The following is a 24,928-nucleotide window of genomic DNA, read 5'->3' on the forward strand; positions in this document are numbered from 1 at the left end:
CAACAATGGGCCTGGCACGGACAAGGACAACGAGAACAGATATCAAATGTTAACACTACATGTTAAGGAACCCGGTATCTCCGACACTTAGGATGCTCCCCTTAGGACCTTCCCTACTAACTCGACAGTCGCCGTTAACAGAAAGTGAATTGACTAGAAAATGAATTGACTAGCGTTGAGAGCGAGGATGACTGATGAATTATTCTAGTCTATATTAATTCTGACGCGACTAATGAATACAAATCTGCCTCTCCATTCAACTGACTTCAATCCACACTTCCATTTCCCACTGACACTAATTTCATACCCGCGTACACAATCTTATTTTTACGTCCAAATAAAGGGAAACGAAAACTTGATTTCTGGTGCAAAAAAGTAGTTACATCATTAATGTACGGTTTATTGTCTATCCACCGTGAAATCAAACCAACGAATTTATACAGTTTAGGTATGCTATAAAGGTCCTCGCGTTAGCATAAGTAAATAGCATGCATTGCACGCTATTTATACGTGTGAGTAATTTTCGTCTACGATACAAAACAATCTAGCTTACCTGTAGTATATGTCAAACCACGATGACCTCAAACGTCGATACATGCATACGTGGTACACGAGAGAGAGGAACGAATTCGTTTTGGAGGGAGTCACTTCAAAATGTAATGAAGACAATTTGATGGGGAAGAATGAAATGAGATAGTCGAGTCGTAGAGGGGGAAAACGACTAAACGCCCGACTGACTGTTTAGTCGTTTTGGCGGAGAAACTGCGTGAAGAAGCCAAAAATCATTTCCAACTGAATACGAAGGGGAATGTTCCCATAGTCAGCTGACTATCCTAAGTTGAATATGACTATGCCGAGCCCTGATTGACCCATCAAAAAAGACAAACCAGCCTACGGGTGAAAGTCTCTAAAATAAAGAGAGTGAAGATAAAACCGATTAAACCCTAACATCAACCATAAAGAGTTACAAAAAATATTTATGTTGTTCAATGTATTGTGGTTTTTTTTTTTGATGAACTACGACTGGACTTGGCTTTTTTCAATGAAGTATCTATCAGAAATCGCTTTCTGTGGCATTTAGAACTCATGGTAATGAAAATGACAAACAGAACATTGATTACTCTATGCTCTATATGCCCATATAGGACTGATATAATGCTAAAAAAGCGAAATAAGCTAAAAGACTCTACAGTTACTGCTTTTAATAAGCATTACTAGTGCTTATATAGGGTACCATCAAAACATTATCATGTATCAGAGATTTTCTGCATACTGATCGTCGCTCTGGTACCCACTTGAATATTATGTATAAGTGGATCCAAAAAATTCCTGCGGATATAGCAACTCGGTTTTGAATAATTGGTGATACAAAAATAAGAAATAAAAATGACTTTGAGTTCGTTAAAAGTATAATTTGAAATATTCATTTCAAATTAGAGGAAGAACTCAGATAACAGTACTTCAGGGGATATTCTAGTGTAGAGACATGCATTTCGGACGTTTTTACGAGCTTCGTAGAAATAAAACGAAGAATATTTTTAGTATCCATTTTATAATTATTATCTTTTAACAATAGAACCAAAATTTAACGGAGAAAAATATTCATAACTAGAATAGTTAAGAGCTGATGAAGTTAGAGGGTTCAAAAAAATGTTGTACCATGGCGTACACGATTCCAGCCCTTTTGGTTATCTGAAACAAAAAAAATCGAACAGATTCTGAACCAGTAAAGATTCCGCTATCGCATGAACCTCGGACAAGTCAAAAACATCTTTTTTGGCAAAATGGCGACCGTTTGAAAAACAAAATGCGGTTTAAAACGTTTTTTCTCAAGTTTTCCATTTTTTTTTTTGTTAAATAGCAATACTTCAAAAATATCATATTTTAGAGGTTCAGAGAGTATCCATATAAATTTGACATGAATAGGTTCAGTAGAACCTAAGATATCGTGTACGACAGTTTGAAAAAAACTACTTTCGAGAAAAACGCGTTTGAAGTTCTTTGTTATGGCCGTACCAGGTTAGATACCGCATCACTAACATGGCTCTAGCTCGGTAACTAATAGATTTTTCGATAAGTCCTTTCAAGGGTATATTCATGAATGCCTAAACTACAGAAATATGAAGGAAAAAAATTTCGATTTCTTTCAGATTCCTAGACTTGAATACTCCCTTAAGTTGTACAACTAAATCTTTTTTTCGTACTAGAAAACTTTGATTCGACAACAACAAAAGAAATTATAAAATTGCATTTGTCAACAAAACTTTGTCTGTGTGCCGCCATAAAACAACTGGTTGCTTATGTGATCTTGTGGCAAAAATCTAGACTGCAGAATCATCAGCGATCATCGTATGATTCAGTTAGGATTCTTGAACATTGAAGATTCTTGAAGCTAACTGACAATTGTTTATATATGTTAGATCTTATGTCCAATACGCCAAAATGAAGGAGCTAAATTCGCTAACATTTGCATTTTTTACATTTTTCTTAATTCTATCTGTAATAGTATAAGAAACCGTTTACTCACAGACGACTCGAGATAAGAAGGATGACATATTTTTTTCTGCAGTAGGAAGATACAAAAGGCGATTGAGACAATCACACGCGAAGACCGAAAGCCGTCAGAAAAATGTAGATTTGAAACATTTAATCAAGCTTTAACCTAGTTAACACATGTCTAATAGCACAAAGGATTGCTTCTCTCGGACCTGAACGAAATTTTCTTAAAATTCATTCACAATTATTTCATTTATAACATATCAATGAAAAAAGTCCGAGAAGGGTTGTGTCCGAGACACCACCGCATAGTTGACGTAGGATTCCGTTAGGCTATCTGTTGATTTTGGATATGTTTGAAGAATTACAACGTTAAACTCTTTGATAATGATTTGATGGCCCTGAAAAGAGCCGTTTTGTTTGGTTGTTGGGTATTTTTTGTTCACTCCACCAGTGTTTACCAAGTGATGATGACAGAAGGATAGTAAACAACACCAATGTAATATAATTTTATTTTATAATTTTTACTTTTTTAGTGTTTATTCAACCCAATGCGAATTTTAATCACTTTTTCTAATATTTCTTCACTTTTCCAATTTTTCTCGACGTAGAAACTTTTCTTGGGTGAAAATGAACACACCAAAACAGACAGCTTAAACCAAACGACCCGTTCTTGAGCGGGAACACACCTTGGTTTTTATTTATTAAAATTGAAAAAAAATCGTTTCATATATCAAATATTTTTAACACAACTGCTACCATATACAATTTTACACTTACAATTGTACTAAATTTTGCATAATACACGATCAGTCATTGATATGAAATTTCACAAAGCAACCAATATTGAAGTTCCAAATTTAAATTTTATTTGCTGGAATTAATCGTATCACTCACCTTACTTGCAATATAAAAATGCCGCCGACTTTCATATATTTGCAATGCCGATTCCCCCCAGGCAGCTTGGTTTTGATGTCTCTGTTAGGGACCCGCTGCATGTGTCGTCAATTTCGACCAATCAGAAGTAGGTATTTCCGTTAGGAAAGGGGTTGAGATTTTTCAATTGTTCGATAGTTAGTTTCATGAAATATATTAATTTATTCAATGCAAAAAATTGTTATGGAGTGCCGAAATCGATTGACGCAAAAATTTCATCAATCCATCATGAAAAGACTGAGCAATAAGCGTTAGAAATTGGGCAATTTTCACGATGTGCTCGAATCTCGATTTTCAATTTGTACCCCAATATGTTCCCGAAAGACGTAATCCTACGTCAAAAGTATGTCGAAAGAAGCCCCGCTCGACGGTAGCCGTGAGATTCTCCTCCGCTTTCGGCGAATATGATGAGAAGTGGACTAAAAATAAAACCTAGGAAAAGTAGAAAGAATCGTTATTTTTACACTCGCTCACCGGAAATGGCAATGTGATTAGATGTGCATAATCTCGGTGTTTTGGGATGTGGTTTTGACTTGTGCCACACACTTCAGCATTTCGGACTCGATGATTAAATTCGAACCTTTTTTTTTCTCCTTCTCTGTTCCACAGATCTACACGGACTGGGCCAACTACTATCTGGAGCGGGTGAAATCGAAGAAAAAAGTTTCGGATCTATCGGCGGATTGTCGCGATGGGTTGCTGCTGGCCGAAGTGATCGAAGCCGTCACCACGTTCAAAGTACCTGATTTGGTGAAGAAACCGAAAACACCTCAACACATGGTAAGTCTCTGCCAATATAATACCCGGGTCTCACAAATTGCACCCAATACATCAATCCCACCCTCAACGATTGAAATCGGGTGGTCATCGTAAATCAACCGGTCTTTCTTTGATTCGACTTAAATTAAAAACATGAATCACATCGCACATTGCGATTGAAAGGCTCGCTGAGAAGCACTTTCCTAGAAATTGATTTGCCAAAAGCACACTTCCTCAGAACGAGAGGGGGAGTGAAAACTAGCAATTGCTTCAATCTGACGCGCATCGGACTGATGTGATAGCACGTGGTCATGATTTATGAGGCCACCGTGTTTGATAGAGTCGCACTCCAGCTGTGTGCAGTATGTAAGAGAAGCATCGATAATGTTTCATCCACCCACCCCTGGCTCACTTAGAACCAATCCAACTCGACGGGAAATATGTTTATGAAAACAAAAAAAAACAACAATCAGCAACTCTAGGCAACCTTTCCAGCGCGCATTTGTGCATTTCTTCAGCGTCCCAAAGAACAGGACCGAGTGTGGGTGATTGAACGACGATCATTAAATTGATTAATATGCAAACGTTTAATGCGGAATGAGTCGAGCATCGATTCTAAGAGGGGGGGGGGGATCTGTGTGTGAACGATGGCGACGACGAGAATAGGATGGCGCTTACGACTGCTGGCTTAGAACCGGGTGGTTAATCGGTTGAGCGATCACAGCCTCGATTGGGATGGGTAGAAGGAACGGCGGGCCCTTGGACGGGTCCCAGACGTAATAAATAATAATCGATTTTGTGTAAAACAGCGTGTTGAACATTGTTTATTTCGAACCGCAGTGACACAACATCTGACGGGTGGAGATGACTTTTATGGGGCTATGAGTGGAATAAGAAATAAGTTGGTTTACCACAGGGCTGGGATACAAAACGTAGTGAACCCCCATATGTTGATGTAGGTTTCGGCGCATGAGTTTTGTCTGGTTTAGTACATCCAACGGCAATTTTATTTTCGAACAATTCATTCACTCTTGTATAAACTCTCGATGTTTATGAGCATTACAGCCACGAGCAGTCGTACTACTTCGTGTGAATTCTATTAAAATTTCTTTAATTTATTCTCGGTATATGTGCCCGGCGTCATTAATAATATCATGTCCCAAAGGCAATAAAATAAACGCATTGCGCAATAAATTGGATTGGGTTATTGAAATAATATAGTAGGAAGAATCTTTCAAGTTCATTTTGGAACAATCCCTTTCTATCAGCTATGGTAGTGTTCCCACATCCATAAAAGTTTTAATATTTGCATGAAAAAAATGCAAATAAAACAATTTTGACATCCTCATTTACGAAAGAATTTTCCTGTTTTTTTTTTTATAAATTCGTTTATTTTTACAGGCTCAGTTACATAAGTTTAAAGAAGCCGAAATCTTAAATATATTTTTAAAACTATATATATGAACAATTTTCTTAAATCTATGGTTAGTAATGTGGGAAACCGATTACTCGCGGTGGACTCGAGATTAAAAGGGTGACATATTTTTCTCAGGAAAAGGATGGGGTATAAGGAAATTATTACAATGTTGATAATCACACACACTCAATTCTTAAATCTATTCGTACATCTGTTGTGAATTTACATTTCATTCTCCTGTTTATAGCAAGCGGACCAATTACTCACAAAGGAAGAAATGGAGGGTATAAGGATATAAGGATAATCACACACGAACATCGATAGATTTAAGGAAAACATATATTTGGGACATGTAATCAAGGTCTAACCGTGGACTCATTTATAGTGGACCCATCAGTAAAGTACATATTATCACAATTGATACCCCTATATTTTTCATCGAAGATCGTTGGAGCGATCCTCGATCGTTGGTAATCTGAATATCCATGGATATCTTGCTTCATGGACAGATCAAAATGCACAGAGGAATTGATGTAGTCAGGGAAACAAACACGGTTGGGAATATACGAAGAAGGATCAACCTGCATGGAGATGAATTCATGATATGAACTCATGAATCCGGAGTGAAAATTTAGCTCGATCAGCCGCTCAAAATTTGCGATCACCAATAGGTTCATGACCTTACACCGGATGAAGAACCGAAGAGATAATAAATTGAAGGGATCTTTTAGTGGGAGTACGCCTGCCAAAACCTCGAGACTCATGGTATGCGTTGAGGGCATACATCCCAACGCAATACGGAGACAAAGATACTGAATTCGCTCGAGTTAAATTAAGTGTCTTGGCAGCTGATTGAAAACAGAAACTGCCATACTCCATCACTGAGAGAATAGTTGTTCTATACAACATTATAAGATCTTCGGGATGGGCTCCCCACCAGGTGCCGGTAATTGTACGGAGAAAATTTATTCTTTGTTGGCATTTTTTACTCAGATACCTAATATGGGCCCCCCAAGTACATTTGGAGTCGAACCAGACCCCAAGATACTTGAATGACATAGCATGAGTGATCGGTTTACCCAAAAGTTGAAGCTTTGGTTTTGCTGGTCTATGCTTCCTAGAAAAAACCACCATCTCTGTTTTCTCCGTGGAGAATTCGATCCCTAGCCCAATGGCCCAGGTTGAAAAATTGTTCAAAGTATCTTGTAAGGGTCCTTGCAGGTCGGATTCTGTTGATCCTACGACAGAGACCACTCCATCATCTGCATTGTCGATGTCGCTTACATAGAAGTTGTACAAAAGGGGGCTTTAAGCCCTTGAACAAAAGGGGGCTTGAGCCCTGGGGGAGGCCCATGTAAGAGACCCGACTTACTGCCGAATCTCCGTGAGAAAAGTTCAAATGCTTCTCACAAAGCAAGTTATATAACATATTATTCAATAGAGGCGACAGACAAATTACACTCTCGGGTAATTTGTCTGTCAAAACCTCTATTGAAACAGAATCAAAGGCCCCCTTTATGTCCAAGAATACTGAAGCCATTTGTTTTTTTCCGGCGTAAGCCATTTGAATTTCTGAAGAAAGCAACGCAAGACAATCATTCATCCTCTTGCCCCTGCGGAACCCATATTGTGTATCTGAGAGTAAGCCATTCGTTTCAACCCATCGATCAAGGCGAAACAAGATCATTTTCTCGAACAATTTCCGTATATAAGACAGCATTGCTATTGGGCGGTACGAATTGAAGTCGGACGCGGGTTTTCCGGGTTTTTGAATAGCTATAACTCGTACTTGTCTCTAATCATCTGGAACAATATTATGCTCCAGAAACCGATTGAATAAGTTCAACAAGCGATGTTTTGCCTCATCAGGGAGATTTTGAACTTGATTCTATCCGATCCCGGAGCAGAATTGTTACATGAAAGGAGAGCAAGAGAGAATTCTACCATCGAAAACTCGGAATCAAGATCGCACCTATCTTGTGGTATATCTCGAACAATTTTTTGCACAGGAGCGGAATCAGGACAAACCATCCGTGCAAAATTAAAAATCCATCGATGTGAATATTCCTCGCTTTCATTCGTTGAAGAGCGATTTCTCATGTTTCGAGCCACTTTCCATAATTTTTTCATTGACGTTTCTCGTGACAAACCTCCCACGAAATTTCGCCAATAAGCACGTTTTTTCCCTTTGATCAAGTTTTTAAATTGATTTTCAAGGTCCAAATACGATTGAAAATTTTCAATGGTTCCACGTTTCCGAAAAGCTTTGAATGCGTTCGATTTATCCTGATAAAGCTTGGAACATTGGCTATCCCACCATGGATTGGGAGGCCTTCGACGAATAGTGGAGCCTGGGATGGGTTTCGTTTGAGCGCGAACCGCGCTGTCATAGATCAAACGAGAAAGGAAGTTATACTCCTCCAATGGAGGTAAACCATCTCTGGAATTGATGGCTAGAGTAATCGCGTCCGCATATTTTTTTCAGTCAATGTGTCTTGTGAGGTCATATGCCATGTTTATAGATTCAGAAGAATTCGACCCAATGGTGATGGAAATTTTGATTGGCAAGTGATCACTACCGTTGGGGTTCTGGATTACATTCCACTTGCAATCTAACGATAGTGAATTCGAGCAAAGCGAGAGGTCAAGAGCACTTGGGTTAGCAGGAGGTTTAGGTACACGTGTTGTTTCCCCAGTGTTCAAAAGTGTCATATTGAAGCTGTTACAAAGATCATATATCAACAGTGAACGATTGTCGTCGTACTGTTCCCCCCAGGCAGTTCCGTGAGAGTTGAAGTCTCCCAAGATCAATCGTGGCTCAGGAAGGAGTGAGCACATGTCAACAAGTTGCTTGCGGCTAACCGCAGCTCTGGGAGGCCAATACAAGCTGACAATACAGAGGTCTTTTCCTCTAAATTTTCCTGTTAAAGACTTTCGCAGTTGAAGGATTTGTAGTGAACAAAACTAACAGTAGCTGGTTAGATATCTTGAGAATATGGTGAATGAAGCATCAAACGATCTATTATCATAGGTGATACAAAGTGTGGATGCTGGCTGATCCATATGTCTTCCTTCTGGATCTGAAATTAGAACGTAAAGTAGTGACTCACTTCGCACTCGATGAACAATATTGTTTTATATTGTTGATATGGTTTTAAAATAAATGTATAAAATAAAGATTAAAACAACAAAATGTTGGCAATTCAGCCAATTGACAGCTATCTCAATGAAATGATAATCCATATTTTTGGAAAAATATTCCATTAATGTACCATTGGATCGAAGGTTTGAATTTCTCAATAAAACAACAATCTTTAGAAAATGTAGAAAGGTGTATTACAACCAACAATAGTCGGTTCACGATTGCAGCAATTCGGTATCCAGTTTAAAAGTGACTACGTAATAGCTGCCATATTGTGCAAGCGTAAAAAATATTGTAAAAAGATAACTCCACGTATCTCAAAAATACATGTTATTATTTGTTGTGATAATATACGATGGTGAATCAACCTAAAGTTAAAAACCACGCTAGTAAAAGTATCATTGGTAAAAAATACGATTAAAAAAGGAACGAGCCAAAACTAAACCGTTTTTTTTTTTTACTTTGTACTAACAATGTTCTCTTAAGCTGGAGCATTTCTCCATTCCATTTTAACATTTTCTGTTTGTTTTTCCCATTGATGAAAGTATTGTCCGTCAATTGATTTTTTTTTTGTCAGGACGAATTTTCTTCCACGTTGATACAAAAAGTTGATCGTAGAACAAACAATTTACAAATTTACAGGGTGCTTCCTCAGACCTTTTTTAAAGTTGGACATGGGGTGACAACCAATGTTGGTGATTGACGAGAGAATCGACGAAAGCAACCAAATTTTTTCAGCAAGTGAAAACAGCTTCTTCAATCAACGTGTTGGTCTCGCATCATACGATACCACTCAGTGAGTGAGCGAATCCAAACATGTGGTAGACAAGTTCATTCTGTCTCGTAAGTAGAAAGAACAGCAGCTATGTCGACCAATGATTCACTCTCCATCGATCGGATTTGTGTGTGGATAAGACAGAGAAGGACCGCCAAGCGATAATTTTCCCGTGATTGCACTCATTTGAACAATCATCATACCGACAGCAAGCGTTTTAGGGGTCAATGCAGCAAATGTCTGTATATTGTGATGCATACCGTACAAAAATTTATAAGCAGGGAACAAAGTGGCGATTTTTATTCGATCAGTTGTTTTTGAATGTCCCCTACTTATTCTTAAAATTTATCAGGTGTAATACATATTTTAGATTAATGTGGGCTAATTGTATATGTGATAAAAGATGTTATGTTTTGTAAATGCTTGTGGTACAGTAGTTTGTTTTTGTGGTACAGTAGTCTGTTTTTGTTTGTTTGCAGCATTAAAGGAAATTGGAAAACCGCCAGTAGGTAACTTTTAACGACATATACAAAAGATCAGGACCATATGGCTAACGTAAAGAAGAAAACATCGAATAAAAAAGTCTGGTGCATGCGAATATACACACAGATGTGATATGAAATTGATAGCAAAAATTTTTCTCCCAGACCGACAATCAATAATTTTGTTTTAAAGAGGATGAATTAATTGACTTTAAAAACTGAGTGAAGATGAAGAACACATATTAATAGAGTATCACGTTTTCTGCAAGGAATATTGTACAGATTTTCTTCTGTTAAGAACTAATTAACAGAAAAGGTTACAATTATGATTTTTGGGGATATATTGAAATAATTTTAATATTAGTTAAGAAAAAGTAAATACAGGTCGGACTCGATTATCCGGAATTTTAGACTCGATCATGGTTGAGTATTTTGGTTTTGATTTTTTTTTATCGAAAATTTTGAATAATTTGTTGATATACTTTATAAATATGATTATTTGAACAAATTTGTACGAAGCTAGATAGAGGAGAGGGCTGGAAAAAGGGTTGGTCAATACAACTAGTTTCGATTATCTCCAGTAGATTTATATACGTTGGAAATTCCAAATTTAAATGAATACATCGATTTAATATTCAAACATACCTAATATGATAATTTAATGAAACGTGGATGTAGTTAGGATGAGCAGGATCTGTTTAGTATGTTTTAATTCGGTTATCCACAGGGCATCATATGTAATATGATCTTTCGAATAATCATTGAAGTAGTAAATAAAAATAAAAGTTGGGGTAGGAGTGTTGAAATTGTTGCAAAGAATACAAAATAAGTGATAAATCTTTGAATCCGCTTGGATAGTCCTTTGATTTATTGGATTCTCAAAAGATGTCTATTTAGCATCTTCATATGTTACGATATTATCGCAGAATAGATATAATTTAATTTAATTTTTTTTTCTTGCAAATTATTATTTATTTCGGTTTAAAAATAAATTCATGAGTAACGATGTGCATTAGAGGTCCAGTGAGAATGGTCATCTCAAATTTACGAATGGGACTTCCTGAAAAGTATTGATTACCTCGAACAAATACACTATACAACATTTTAGCTCATTCAGACTTTACTTACTATTGTCGTAAAGACGCCAAAGTTTGAGTCTTCCGAAAACCATAAAATCACCGTTAATGCGTTCATTTACAGCCAACAACGGGATATCAACATTTTCCTTGACTTCACAATGCAATCAGTCGGTACCTCGTCCCAAGCCTTGGCCACCCAAAACATAGCATCCCTAATGTTGATTCGGTTAACTATCTCATCGAACTCTCCTTGGCTCCTGGATACCAAGCTTTTGCTTGTATTTGGACTTGATCATTTGAATAATATTTCGGTTCATGAGCTGTAACAAGGCAATAATTTTTTTTTCGAATTTCAAAACATTACTGCTCCCTTATGGGGCGCTAGTCAATTTGTGGCTAAGATACTGCATTGTACAAATAAGTCAGTGCAAATCATAATTATTTTACGTTTACCGAGAGATTTCCTTTTAATTTACTTATGATTCGATTATCCGGAAAATTCGATCATCCGGAGTGAAAATAAAATCAACATTCCGTTTCATCTCTAGTCGAGAGTGAGCAGTCTGAGAAACTGATTATCCATTGCAGACCATTGGACAAAACGATTTCTTCGAAGATTTGGTGTTTTTGCGAAAGCCATCAAAGTCCAGCGTGGAAACAACCAGGTTACAAAACTAGAGGGACGAGATCTAGCTTCATGAGGATGCGTCGTATGCCTTTTCGAAATTTACAACAAATAGCCAGCAAGTAATCAACTACCCATCCCCTCTTAGATGGTGCCTACACACGCTACTAATGATAAATCATTGATTTTGACAAGTTTATTTTAATAAGTGCGATCGTTTGCCCCATAGGCTGCGAATTTGTGCCGAAAAGTCCGCATTTGACAATTTGTATTATAATAAATATTGGACAAGCAAAACTCGAAGTATTTATAAATTGCGTTTCGAAGGTTATATATAGTTACTATTTGGTAAGCAAACTGAACCCTATTGGCTTTCCTTTTAAAAGTTATTAGACGACAACTGTTAGGTGCGCACCTGCGAGCATTAGCACATCGAAAAGTTATATTTTCATCGCATCGCATTTTTGCCTTGCGATTCAATTCTTTTCTGAGAGCGACACCACTCTATCACAAAGCGATTCGATCCAAAGCTCCGAGGCTAAGCACCCAATCGGATCAGGAAACGAAAGTAGAGCGACAGCAGAAACTAACGAACGAATCATAAAATGATACAAGCGAGCATCGATGAACACGCGCACAGATACCAAACGATGACTCTCACGCTGTGTTCATTCAGTATTTTCGTTGACACGTCAGTTTTCTGTTTCATGAGTGATTTAAAACATATTATTGTGTGCGTTGAATGAATCAAATAAGAGAATGTAACGAGCGCTCGTTGATACGATTGGAACCACCCTTGGTGACAACTATCCGAAAATTTTCGTTATCATATGGCCAATTCTATTTGCCACTTATTTTCGAATCCGAAATCTTTAAAAAAGATCACAAGTTGTTGAATGAATTTTGTATAAAAAATCACAAAAAATTTTACACAAAAATTGAGTTTAACATTTAAAACTTATATATCTCAAAACTCTCCCAGTATCAATATGAATTTTCTATTTTGCTACGGCTCGTTTTGAGATAACACATTTCGTATATTTTTTATGCCAAATTGCAATATATTCTATTTTTGTACTACTTTCCTTATATGGTTAAGATTTCACAAAGTATTAAAGATCTATCAATTTTAAATCTATATATAAATATATAATGTATACTAATATCTTCATTTTAGTGAGTCCAATATGACACCACTTGCCATCAAACTTTTTGTAAACAAAACAGTATTCTAACGCCCATTCCATGCCAAACCAATATAGTGGTTCTAAGATTTTTAAAAGTGGTAGTTTTCTTCGTATTGCAAAATATTAGACTCGTCTTTTTTTTTTTTTGTTTTTTTTTTCATTAGGGTTGCCATTTCCATTTTACTCCGAAGAAGTCGAAAACACAAGTCAGAAGACGTAAATATGAATAGAGTTTTTTTGTCTAAAAATAACTCCTTTCACAGATCATGTCAAAAATTTCTACTTCTTAAGGGTAAGGGTAAAAATTACACAATAAGAAACAATTATAGCCAGCTTCACGACCAGAGTAGCGAAATCTCATACGGCACATTCGAGTGCTGGGTTTATGGGTGTATGACCAACGAAAATTTCAACAGGACGTTTTTCGGCTTGAGCATTCACTGACATCGAACTGATATTTCTGTCGATGGAACGAAAACTATATCAAAACAAACGTGATGGTAAAGTGATTAGAAGTTTCGAAAATTCTCAAAATGGTACTACAACACTACAATACTACAATAAAATTGATTTACAAATACATATTCATGATGAAAAATTAAGAATATGTTTAATCAATTTTGTCTCAAATTCCGAACACCATTTTCGTCACTGACTCATATTCCGAACACTTTTGTCTCAAATTCCGGACAGCAGAAATGCAATTTAAAAAAAATCACAACTTTTAAACTACTGGACCGATTAATATGATCGATATATCAAATTAAAGTCAATTAGCTAGTATTTTTTTGGAAAAATGTAATGCTCGCAAAAAAAATAGATTGTGCTTTTTTTTATCCAAAATATATATTTTTATTAAGGCTCATATGGCGTCAGCCTAACGGGCCGGAAATTCAATATTTCGACAATGTTTGCTTACAACTATGTTTTTTTCCCTTGTTGGGTGTGAACCACTGCGTCCATTAGTTTGAGCTATTGTGGTATGCCCCATTTTTTGTACTACACTTCAAGCTTATCTACTGCTTATTGATGAAGAAGTAGACTGAAAGCTATAGCGAGATAGGTGCCAATCAGGAATAATCTGTTTGATAAAATTTATAGTCCTGATCGGCGACACAGACCATACTTCCTTGGGCTCCAGAATAGCCTTATCAAGGTGTTGAAGTCTGCGTCTTGTTAGTGCTCCGCATTGTTCCGAAGGTTTCGCTTTCGGCATTACAAAAGCGACAAATATCATCTTGCACTAAACCTATGTTTTTGATATGGTATTTACTCGGACAGTGAATGTGCTGAAGTCTTTCTTATTAAGACTCAGTAATTGTTGAGTAATTTTAATACTCGGCGTGATCAATTTTTTTTGACTGGTTGAGTTGTACAGCCATCCAGTTGGCCATTACTTCCCGGTGTGGAGGCGATCTGGCGTAGTGGTAACATCCATGCCTCTCACGCTAAAGGTCACGAGTTCAATTCTCACTCCCGACATTCTTCCAAAAATGGAAGTAAAAGTGACGAACCAGCCAAATGAGTTGAAAGTCACTATAATACAGATAAAAAAAAAAAAAAAAAAAAAAAATTACTTCCCGGTCTTCCCATTTCTTCAGCTCACTCTTCAACACACATTCAGAAATTCCACAGAATGGTTCTGGACCAGTGAAGGGTGAGCTTGAGCCGCGTCTTGCGAGTTCATCTGCTTGTTCATTTCCCTCTATACCGCAATGGCCAGGGATCCAGTATAGTTGTACCGAACTTCTCTGACACAGTTGTCGTAAGAGGCAAATGCATTCCCAGACAATTTTTGAATAGCACTTGAAAGCATTGAGGGCTTTAAGTGCTGCTTGACTGTCTGAGAAGATGCAAATGTTAGCATGTCTATAATTTCTTTTGAGGCAGACATTTATACATTCTATTATTGCAGCTACTTCTGCCTGGAAAACTGTTGGCCAGTTCCCCATAGCTACAGAAATTTTTATTCTGGGACCATACACTCCAGCACCTGTTCTGTTACCCATTTTCGACCCATCGGTATAGAACAGGATTGAACCATTACGAACATCGGGACCACCCTCATCCCATACTGAACGGGAAAGTTCGATCACTCCTTATGGAATGTCATAATTGGTCCTTGGTTCCATCCAATCGCTGTTCATCTCTGAGGTTGGTCCAACGGGTAAGAGATTCAGGATGCTCAAGTGACCAGTTTTGTTCCCGTCTAATATTTTTTTATATCTTTTTAACTTTAGAGCGCTTCTATTAGCCTCCAGCTGAACATGTTGACCCAAAGGTAACAAGTGAAGGATAGCCTCCAATGCCTTTGAGGGTGTGCTTCGCATTGCTCCTGTTACAGCAACGCATGACAGTCGTTGGAGTTTGTTTAGCTTTTTTGTAGCTACAGTCTCCTTAGTCTTTGACCACCATACTAATGAGGCATAGGTTATCCTAGGCCGCACAATTACTGTATAGACCCACATAACCATTTTTAGTTTAAGGCCCCATGTTCTGCCTATCATTTTAGAACATGTCCATAGGGCAATGTTGGCCTTACTGATAATTGCATCTAAGTGTGCGTTCCAGTTTAGTTTAGCGTCTAGGATTACGCCTAGATATTTCACTGAAACGCTGAATTTTATTTCCTCTCCTCCAAGATTTAGAGTCTGCAGATGCGTTTTCTTCTTTTTGGTGAAAGGAACAATTGTTGTTTTTGAGGGATTTATGCTCAGACCTTCTTTGATACACCATGATTGTGTAAGGTTTAAGGCCATCTGCATCCTGCTCGATATCACATCGTCGAATTTGCCACGTACCATTATGACTAAATCATCAGCAAAACCCACGGTTTCGAAACCATTCGCCTCCAAACTAATCAGAAGGTCGTCAACCACCAGTGACCAAAGTAGAAGTGATAGAACCCCTCCTTGTGAGCAACCTTTCGTTGCAATCACAGATGTCGACCACCCACCCAGCTCCGAGGTGATTTGTCTATTTGTGAGCATGCCTTTGATCCATTCGACTATGCAGTCATCGAAATGTCTTCTTCTCATAGCCTGTGCCATTGATACATAAGAAGCATTGTCGAAAGCCCCTTCGATATCAAGAAACGCACATAATGCAGTTTCTTTTGACGAAAGAGATTTTTCAATTTTAGTCACAAGTGTGTGTAACGCTGTGACTGTGGATTTGCCTGATTGATAGGCAAACTGGTATTTAGATAAAGGGCATTTGGACATGAATACAGACTTTATGTATTCATATAATACTTTTTCCATAGTTTTCAGCAGTATTGATGATAAACTAATTGGTCTGAATGATTTTGGGAGTAATTTATCACGTTTCTCAGCTTTTGGAATGAAGACCACTTTAACGAGTCTCCATGTGGAAGGAATGTGCTCTAGTATCAGACTTGCCTTAAAAATCTCGATTAGAGATGGAATCAGCTTAGATTCTCCTTTTTGAATCAGGGCTGGAAAAATTCCATCTGCACCTGCGGATTTGTATGGTTGAAAGGATCTCACCGCGCTTTCTACTCTGGCCTTCGTAAAAACCATTCCAGCAACTATCTTTGCGACATCCTTTGCACTTTGAGAATACCTTCGAGAGCATTTCATGTCGCGGTTGTAGCTAGGACTGGTATCAGAATGAACCGATGTAGATCCCGGAAAGTGAGTTTTCATCAGTAAGTCTAATACTTCTGAGGAAGATTTTGTGAACGAACCGTCGTCCTTTTTGAGGGAACCTAGCCCGTTCGAGTGGTCTTTTGCAAGAGTCTTGCTTAGTCTTGCTACGATTGGGGTACTTTCAATGCTTTCGCAGTTATTTACCCAAGATTTTCGTTTAGATCGTCTTAGTTCTCTGTTATATTCGGTTAGTGCGCTCCTATATTGAGACCAATCCGAATTAATTTTAGCTCTGTTGAACAGCTTCCGCGCTGTTTTACGTAGCCGCTCGAGCCTTTTGTTCCACCATGGAACGTTTCTTGTCGAAGAAACTCTCTTAAGTGGACAATTACTGTTGTAGACTGAAACTATCGTATCATTTAATTCTTTTGAAGTTGATTCGAGCTGTTGAATCGACCTTATTCTTGTGTTAAGAGTTTCTGACTCGAGTTCAAGTGAATATCGTTCCCAGTTGGTTTTTCTTGGATCACGATATTCTCTCTGTACTGTCAAGCCACCATCCCATTCGAAGATAATGTGTCTGTGATCAGACAAAGACGCCTCTTGCGAAACATGCCAGTTGTGTATTTTCGAAGAAATTACCGGACTGCACAGTGTTAGGTCCAGGACTTCTTGTCTGATAGCGTTTATAAACGTTGGTTCATTGCCTATATTGCCAATGTCAATGTTGTTTGAAGAGAGAAATTCTAAAAGACAGTCACCTCGACTGTTTATGTCAGTACTACCCCACAAAGTGTGATGAGCGTTGGCATCACAGCCGATGATGAAGTCTTTTTTGATTTCTCTGCAATAATTTACGAACGCCGCAACCTCTTGGGGAGGTGCCTCAGGTACGTCACCAGGGAAATAAGCCGACGCAATTATTATGTCGGATCTTCCCTTGGCGGTTGGTATCTCAACCCTGATCGCGACGATGTCCCTTTGAATGAACTCTGTTATAGGAAAGCAATTAATATTTGCTTTTACTAGAACAGCAGTTCTTGGGGAGTCATGCTTGTCGTCGTAGAATAACTTGCATGAACCAGTATGAATACCAAGTATTCTTCCTTTGTGGACCCAAGGCTCTTGAATTAAAGCTAAATCCATAGCGTCTTCAATAAACCTCCTAGACAGCACGCTAGACGCTGCTTTAGCGTGATGGAGATTTATTTGCAGAACCTTAGTGTTCTGCGTTATTTTCGACCGCTCGTTTTGTTCATTTGGATGTGGATTATTCATAGAAGTCCCACGAGTCTCGCGGTAAAGAAGGTCCACTGCATCAGTGACCGGCTTAATGCAGCAAGGGCAGACGATACAGCATGGAACCGGATACACGACAAGACAACATGCTCGATGTCGTGGTAGCCATCGCCACAATCACAAAGATTGTTTCGCAATGCGATAGAGATGCGCGTTTAGGTTGTAGTGATTGGACATAAGCCGAGATATCACGCGAATGAAATTACGACCTACATTCAATCCATTGAACCATGCACTCGTCGAGACCTTAGGGATAATCGTGTGTAACCAACGACCGAACTCATCACCACTCCACATGCGCTGCCAACTTACGATCGTATACTGACGAGGAATGTGGAAAAATTCATTATAAGCAATTTGCCTTTCAAAAAGTGTGCCTTCTGAAGCGCCCACCTTAGCTAGCGAGTCCGCTTTCTCATTCCCCGGAATCGAGCAATGAGAGGGAACCCATGCTAAGGTAATCTTGAATAATTTTTCGACCAAAACACTCAATAGTTGTCTTATTCTTGTTAGGAAATAAGATGAGAGTTTATCAACTTTCATTGAGCGGATTGCCTCTATTGAGCTGAGACTGTCTGAAAAAATAAAATAGTGGTCGATGGGCAATGTTTCAATGATCCCTAATGCGTAGTATATCGCACCCAGTTCAGCGACATACACGGAACAATGATCTTTGAGTTTGAAAGAGGCACTGGAATTTTCATTGAAGATGCCAAAGCCAGTGGACCCGTTTATGAATGAACCGTCAGTAAAGAACATTTTATCAGATCTAACTATGCTCCCATATTCTGCCGAAAATATCGGCGGAATAGAATATGAGCGTAGATGATCTGGGATTCCATGGATTTTTTGTCGCATGGACAGATCAAAAATGACAGAGGAACTGCAAAAATATGGGAAGCAAACTTGGTTGGAGATGCCTGGTGAAGGATGCACGTCGTGTGTAAGGTACTCATGGTATAAAGACATAAAACTTGACTGAGGAGTCAACTAGAGTAGATTTTCGAAGTTATCAATCACCAATGGATTCATGATCTTTCAACGGATGAGAAATCTGTAGGATAATTCTGTGAACCGAAGAGTAAGCGGGGGTACTCCTGCCAAAACTTCGTTTGTGCTTTTGTAATTATTGATTGTATTTGTTTCCTATAGTTTACATGGTTTCGGGGCCAAGGGCGCTATGTCGGTATCGATACCTCTAAATGATGTTAAAATGAAGTCTATAACCCAAAGAATGTCAGGGTTTTGAATATAAAACATTATTTATAACATTAAAGTTCAGTAAATTCACAATTAAAAATGAAGTGTTCGCAATTTGAATCATGCGTAGAAACTTGATTCATATTCCGAACACTATTTTTAATGAAGATTTCTGCATAAAATATCAGTTTATTTCATCAATTGATTGTAGATTCTTACCATTTATATCACTTAACATGAAAACAACAAACAAAATAGTTGAAAAAACTACAAAAACAGAAAAACTAACGATGCTTGTTTTTTACAGAATTTGCTAACGAACACATTTTATCATTGGTTTTGACTGTCACTTTTTTTGCAAATGCTTAATATAATAAATTATAGGCTGTATCGTACCTGTCAATGGTGTTAAAATGAAAGGTTAAATGTACATTTGAAGATGAAGTGTTCGAAATTTGAATCATGCTTAGAAACTTGATTCAAGTAGTGGTAACATCCATACCTCTCACGCAGAGATCACGAGTTCATTTCTCACTCCCAACATTCTTCCAAAAATGAAAGTAAAAGTGACGAACCAGCCGAAATGTGCTCAAAGTCACTATAATAGAGAAAAAAAAATCGTCGGAACACGTTTATTTTTGCAAGTTATTAATTTTTGGAATATGCTGAAAAATTCATGGTATATTTTTTTAAATTTTCTTCAGTTCAGTTCTCTGTGAGTCGTCCTCATAAGGTTTTTTTATGCATCGAAATGTTATTTATTCTATAGTTTGAAATGAAACCAAATACATTAATAAAAGTGATATCCCGGAAAACGGCAAATTTCCGAGCCCAAAAGGCAATCTTCGGTTCTTTGGCAATCCACTGATTATGCTTCTTGACATTTCCTCACAGATATCCTACCGTAAGCAGAAGCCAGAACAACCCGAAAGTCGACACCATCTCATTAGGAAACACGTCAACAGGGAAAGGAAAACCTGAAAGAATCAAATTAACTTTTTTTTCTTTGCCCAACCATCGCATCTCATCATCTCCATCTATTCCACTTCCATCCACCCAAACGTATCGTCCCGGGCTCGGGTTTGCGTTTGCGTTGCACTTATTAAATCATACCGCCGTGCATAAGCATGAACCACACAAACGGAAAAACCAAGAAAGTAGGTCACAACACTCCCAACAAGACATACGTTTGTTCCACTGACCAGAATCGGAAGCGAATTTCCCTCGAAGTTCCCGGACGTGCCATGCCTTGTCTTCTCTCGTACTTATTGACATTCCCACATTAACCGCAAAACCCAGGGAGTCCGGTTGTACCCGGGACCGGAGGAGGGGTACACATGGCGATAGAAGAAGGAGCTGCCAATTCGCCTTCGATTCGAGTGGCGCTCGAAACAGGCTAATGACGAACGAATGGAGCAATGTGTGTTGATGTGTTATTTGAATATTATATTCGTGGACAGACACAAATTTCACATAATTGATGGTTGTTTGGGGGAGGGTGTTTACCGTCCCCCCCCCGCGGCGCACCGGGGTCGACCGGACGCCAAATGATTGACGGTTGACAGAATGCGAAACTATTCTTTCTAACCCATAATCGCCGCCGCCGCCCCTTAGGACACGGATCGACACGAGGCGCTTCAAAACACTTTCGCGGTGAAGCTTTGTGCTATTATCGGTCTTTGTTGGTTTTGTACTCCCGCCGTTAACGAGTTGGGTCACGCCATTAACAAATTCGCAACGGAGCTTTGGGGGCTAATATTTATGGTCATCGGCGGCGGCGCTGGTACCGGTTCCGAACGGGGCATTCCCATTGACCAACACACATATCGGAACCTGGGAGAAAGAATTATGGCACTGTGTCCGAGTTCGGGTGCAATAAAGTGCGCTGCGGAACGGTTGCGAGGTTTAATTATGGCATTCCAGACAGATTTAGGGCGCAATAAACAAATTCTTTGCCCATCGCTTATGTGAAAGCTACTGGGAATGGAAATTTAGAACTTTTTTTGCCACGAAATCGAATCTAAATAAAAAGACTATTTATTTGTTCGACTTCCGGAGTCCGCAACTAAGAGTGTAATTTAATCGCTCGGATGCAATCCGACACCGAGCCTTCGAGGAAGCAAAGTGAACCTGTTCATACCCCAACGCGAGCACACAAACAGCAGGTCTTTTTCGGTATTATTGATGGGAAAAGTCAACACGAATCCAAACAACGGCCAATGATAATCGATGGAGGGCGAAAAACAAGAAACGGAAACTCGAAGAAACTCGAGCCCGATGCTCGATCATATGTCACAACATCACCGCGATCATCGCATTGGCATAAGCCACGAGTCACCTCCTATCCCTACCAGAAATGTGGAATTAGGGCGAACGACGGAACGGAAATGAACGGCTCTCACCTTCCCGGTGGTCCCTATCAGTGCCGATCGGCGTGACTGGCTTAAATTTTGTGTTTTTGTTTTCAACTGCCTTGTTTCTGTCAGCATTTATGTCAATCAACACCGATGTGTCCAGTCGTACGATGTTTGGTTGCGCTGCTCTGCCATTGGGAATCAGACGAATTTAAACCGCACATAATCCAACAGAAGCGTCCGAGTTGCAACGCTTGGTTATGATCTCGGTACACTTGGAGCCAATGTAATCAAGTCCAGATGCGAAATCCACCGGTGGAAACTATAAAAATCACTCACGTCCCAGTTTGTGGTGGTTACGTAAGCTGCACCAGCTAGTTAGTTGGTACCGATGCGTGCACTTTGCATCGGAATGCGCTGAAGCTGATGCTGATCCAGACAATCGATGCAATTTCGGCTAACTGGGTTAGAACGAATCGTGTTGCAACAAACGCCAGATTGCCACTGCATTTGGAGCGCAGCATTTTATAACCGATGAGATTGCTTCCGCCCAGGTTGGCCATCTGGCCGGGGCGCGCTTTTTGTACGGGAATCGACAGGAGAATCAATTTGTACTTGTAGCTCAAGCTCGTTTGAATGGTCCGTGGAAGCTGGCCTAATAACATGAAAATGATATATGAACCTTTTCCACTCGCGTGTTGTTTAACTTCTCTTGCTTTGATTTAGTGTTACAACACATAGCCTCTTGATCTTGTTCTCAAATAAATTTGATGAATGGGATCACTTTAAACATAGTGGAAAATATTAAATTTTCTTTTCGTTATTCGGAATGTCAATCGGTTTTCCGGTGTTTGAAGAGCGATGAACAAATAGATTTCCAACAATTTCAACCATTTCTTCAAAACAAAATCCTTTGTTCATTTAAAAAAAGTGTAAACCGTGAAATCAAAAACATTTTATGTTTACAGGCAAATTTTTTTTGGGCGATTTTCTATCCTTGTGCAATATTTTTTGCGATTTTTTTTGTGGGGTACATGAAGAAGAGCATCTTTGACAAAGTTATTACCCATTTAGTTTGATATGCATAAAGGGTGTGTCACATCAAATTGCATCACGGAAAAAACGCTGTAGAAATTCACCCAGTAGACCGATCCTTTTGAAAATTTTAGACAGTAAAATAAAAACTATTAAACAACTTTTGGCATTTTCTTTTTATTCATACTTCGAGCCCAAGCCCGTATGCTCGCACCTTCCTCTTTACCCCGTCCATAAGGTTCTGTACAACGTCAGGTTGTAGTTTTTTTTTAACAGAAATCCATTTTCTCTTGAAGTCCGCCTCCGATTTGACAACTTTTTGGTTCTTCCGGAGGGCCTGCTTCATAATCGCCCAATATTTCTCTATTGGGCGAAGCTCCGGCGCGTTGGGCGGGTTCATTTCCTTTGGCTTCGTTGGCTTCGTACCACTCCAACACGTCCTTTGAATAGTGGCACGAAGCGAGATCCGGCCAGAAGATGGTCGGGCCCTCGTGCTGCTTCAATAGTGGTAGTAAGCGCTTCTGTAGGCACTCCTTAAGGTAAACCTGCCCGTTTACTGTGCCGGTCATCACGAAGGGGGCGCTCCGCTTTCCGCAAGAGCAGATCGCTTGCCACACCATGTACTTTTTGGCAAACTTGGATAGTTTCTGCTTGCGAATCTCCTCCAGAACGCTGAATTTGTCCTCTGCGGAGAAGAACAACAGGCCCGGCAGCTGACGAAAGTCCGCTTTGACGTAGGTTTCGTCGTCCATTACCAGGCAATGCAGCTTCGTCAGCATTTCGGTGTACAGCTTCCGGGCTCGCGTCTTCCCCACCATGTTTTGCCTTTCGTCGCGGTTAGGAGCCTTCTGAACCTTGTATGTACGCAGGCCCTCCCGCTGCTTGGTCCGCTGGACGAATGAACTTGACAAATTCAGCTTATTGGCGACATCCCGGACCGAACTTCTCGGATCACGTCTAAACTGCTTAACTACGCACTTGTGATCTTTTTCACTGACGGAGCATCCATTTTTGCCGTTCTTCACCTTCCGGTCGATGGTTAGGTTCTCGAAGTATCGTTTTAGTACTCTGCTGACCGTGGATTGGACGATTCCCAGCATCTTACCGATGTCCCGATGTGACAACTCCGGATTCTCGAAATGAGTGCACAGGATGAATTCACGACGCTCTTTTTCGTTCGACGACATTTTTCCAAATTTACGAAAAATTGACAGTGATGCATGGCCAACGTAATCTATACACTCTTATCTGATTATAAGCGAAAGCTGAAGATATAATTCCTAAAAATTAAATTTCTACAGCGTTTTTTCCGTGATGCAATTTGATGTGACACACACTTTATCATGGTTCTACATAGGTGTTATGTCGGCCAATTATCAGTCTTGTACGTTATTTTGATTGTTTATTGAATGGAGTAAAGCGTTGTTTTTCTGATCGGCGCACATGAGTAGACAACGAAGCGAAAAAAAATATAATTCTAAAATAATTATAAAATATATATTTATTTTCTAGAATTATCTTTTTAGAATAAAATAATTCTCATAATTCAGCCATTTCATGCCAAACCGATATAGTGGTTCTCAGATTTTCGTGAAAACTGGTAGTTTTGTTCTTTATCGCAGAACATTTGACCCGTATTTTTAATTTTTCCATTAGGGTGACCATTTCCATTTTAGGGTTGTCCGAAAAATCAACTTTTTCCTCTTTTTTTTCCAAAAATGACTTTTTTTCAAAAATTCATAACTTTCAAAAATCTATAACAGATTTGGATTATCGATATATCAAATTAAAGCCAATCACCTGGTCTTTTTTGAAAAATACTACACCTGCAGAAAATTCGAATTCTGCTCTCGTTATTATTAATTGTTTTCTCTTTTTACTGTTTTCATAGTTTCGAGAGCAAAGGCGCTATATTTTTTTATGTTTTTTTTGGGAAGCTGAGGATTTTTCACATAACATATCTCGAAACCAGAGAGGCGTTTTTTTTCGTTTTTGAGTTTTGATTTTTCAAAGTTAACCGATGGTTCGAAAAATCTTTTTTTTCTTTTTTTTCCAACACAAAAATTTATAACTTTTGATCTACTGAACCAATTCAGATAATTGACACATAAAATTGAAGCCAATTAGATAGTATCTTTTAAATAAAATATTAGACTTGTATTAGTTTTGTATTAGTTTTTTTATGGTTTATATGGTTTCGGGACCAATTTTTTATATTTTTCTTAAAAGCTAAGGTTTTTTTTACATAACATATCCAAAAATCAGAGATGTGTTAATTTTTGTTTTCAAGTTACGATTTTTCAAAGTTAACATGCTTTCAGTCTTCGTTCATTATTTCTATGCGACTAGACTGGATGTATGCGACCAGAATTTAACAAATTGGCAAATTTGTCAAAATGCTAGCTAATTGGCTTTAATTTGATATATCGATCATCTGAATCGGTCTAGTAGTTCAAAAGTAATAAATTTTGAAACAAAGTCATTTTTGGATAAAAAGAAAAATGATTTTTTGGACCATCGGTTAACTTTGA

The 24,928-nt window shown here is 38.6% G+C and overlaps 1 protein-coding gene across 5 annotated transcripts in view; it reads left to right on the forward strand.

Moving 5' to 3' along the window:
• Positions 1-24,928, forward strand: part of LOC129778241 (protein sickie) — a 475,861-nt gene that overhangs the window by 137,854 nt on the left and 313,079 nt on the right. For all 5 annotated transcript variants that reach the window (XM_055785016.1, XM_055785017.1, XM_055785018.1 and 2 more), the window contains one exon: positions 4,042-4,212. In XM_055785016.1, coding sequence (XP_055640991.1) covers positions 4,042-4,212 — 171 coding nt within the window. The remainder of the gene's footprint in view (positions 1-4,041; positions 4,213-24,928) is intronic.

This window comes from Toxorhynchites rutilus, chromosome 3 (assembly GCF_029784135.1).
Source record: "Toxorhynchites rutilus septentrionalis strain SRP chromosome 3, ASM2978413v1, whole genome shotgun sequence".
NCBI classification, from domain to species: domain Eukaryota; kingdom Metazoa; phylum Arthropoda; class Insecta; order Diptera; family Culicidae; genus Toxorhynchites; species Toxorhynchites rutilus.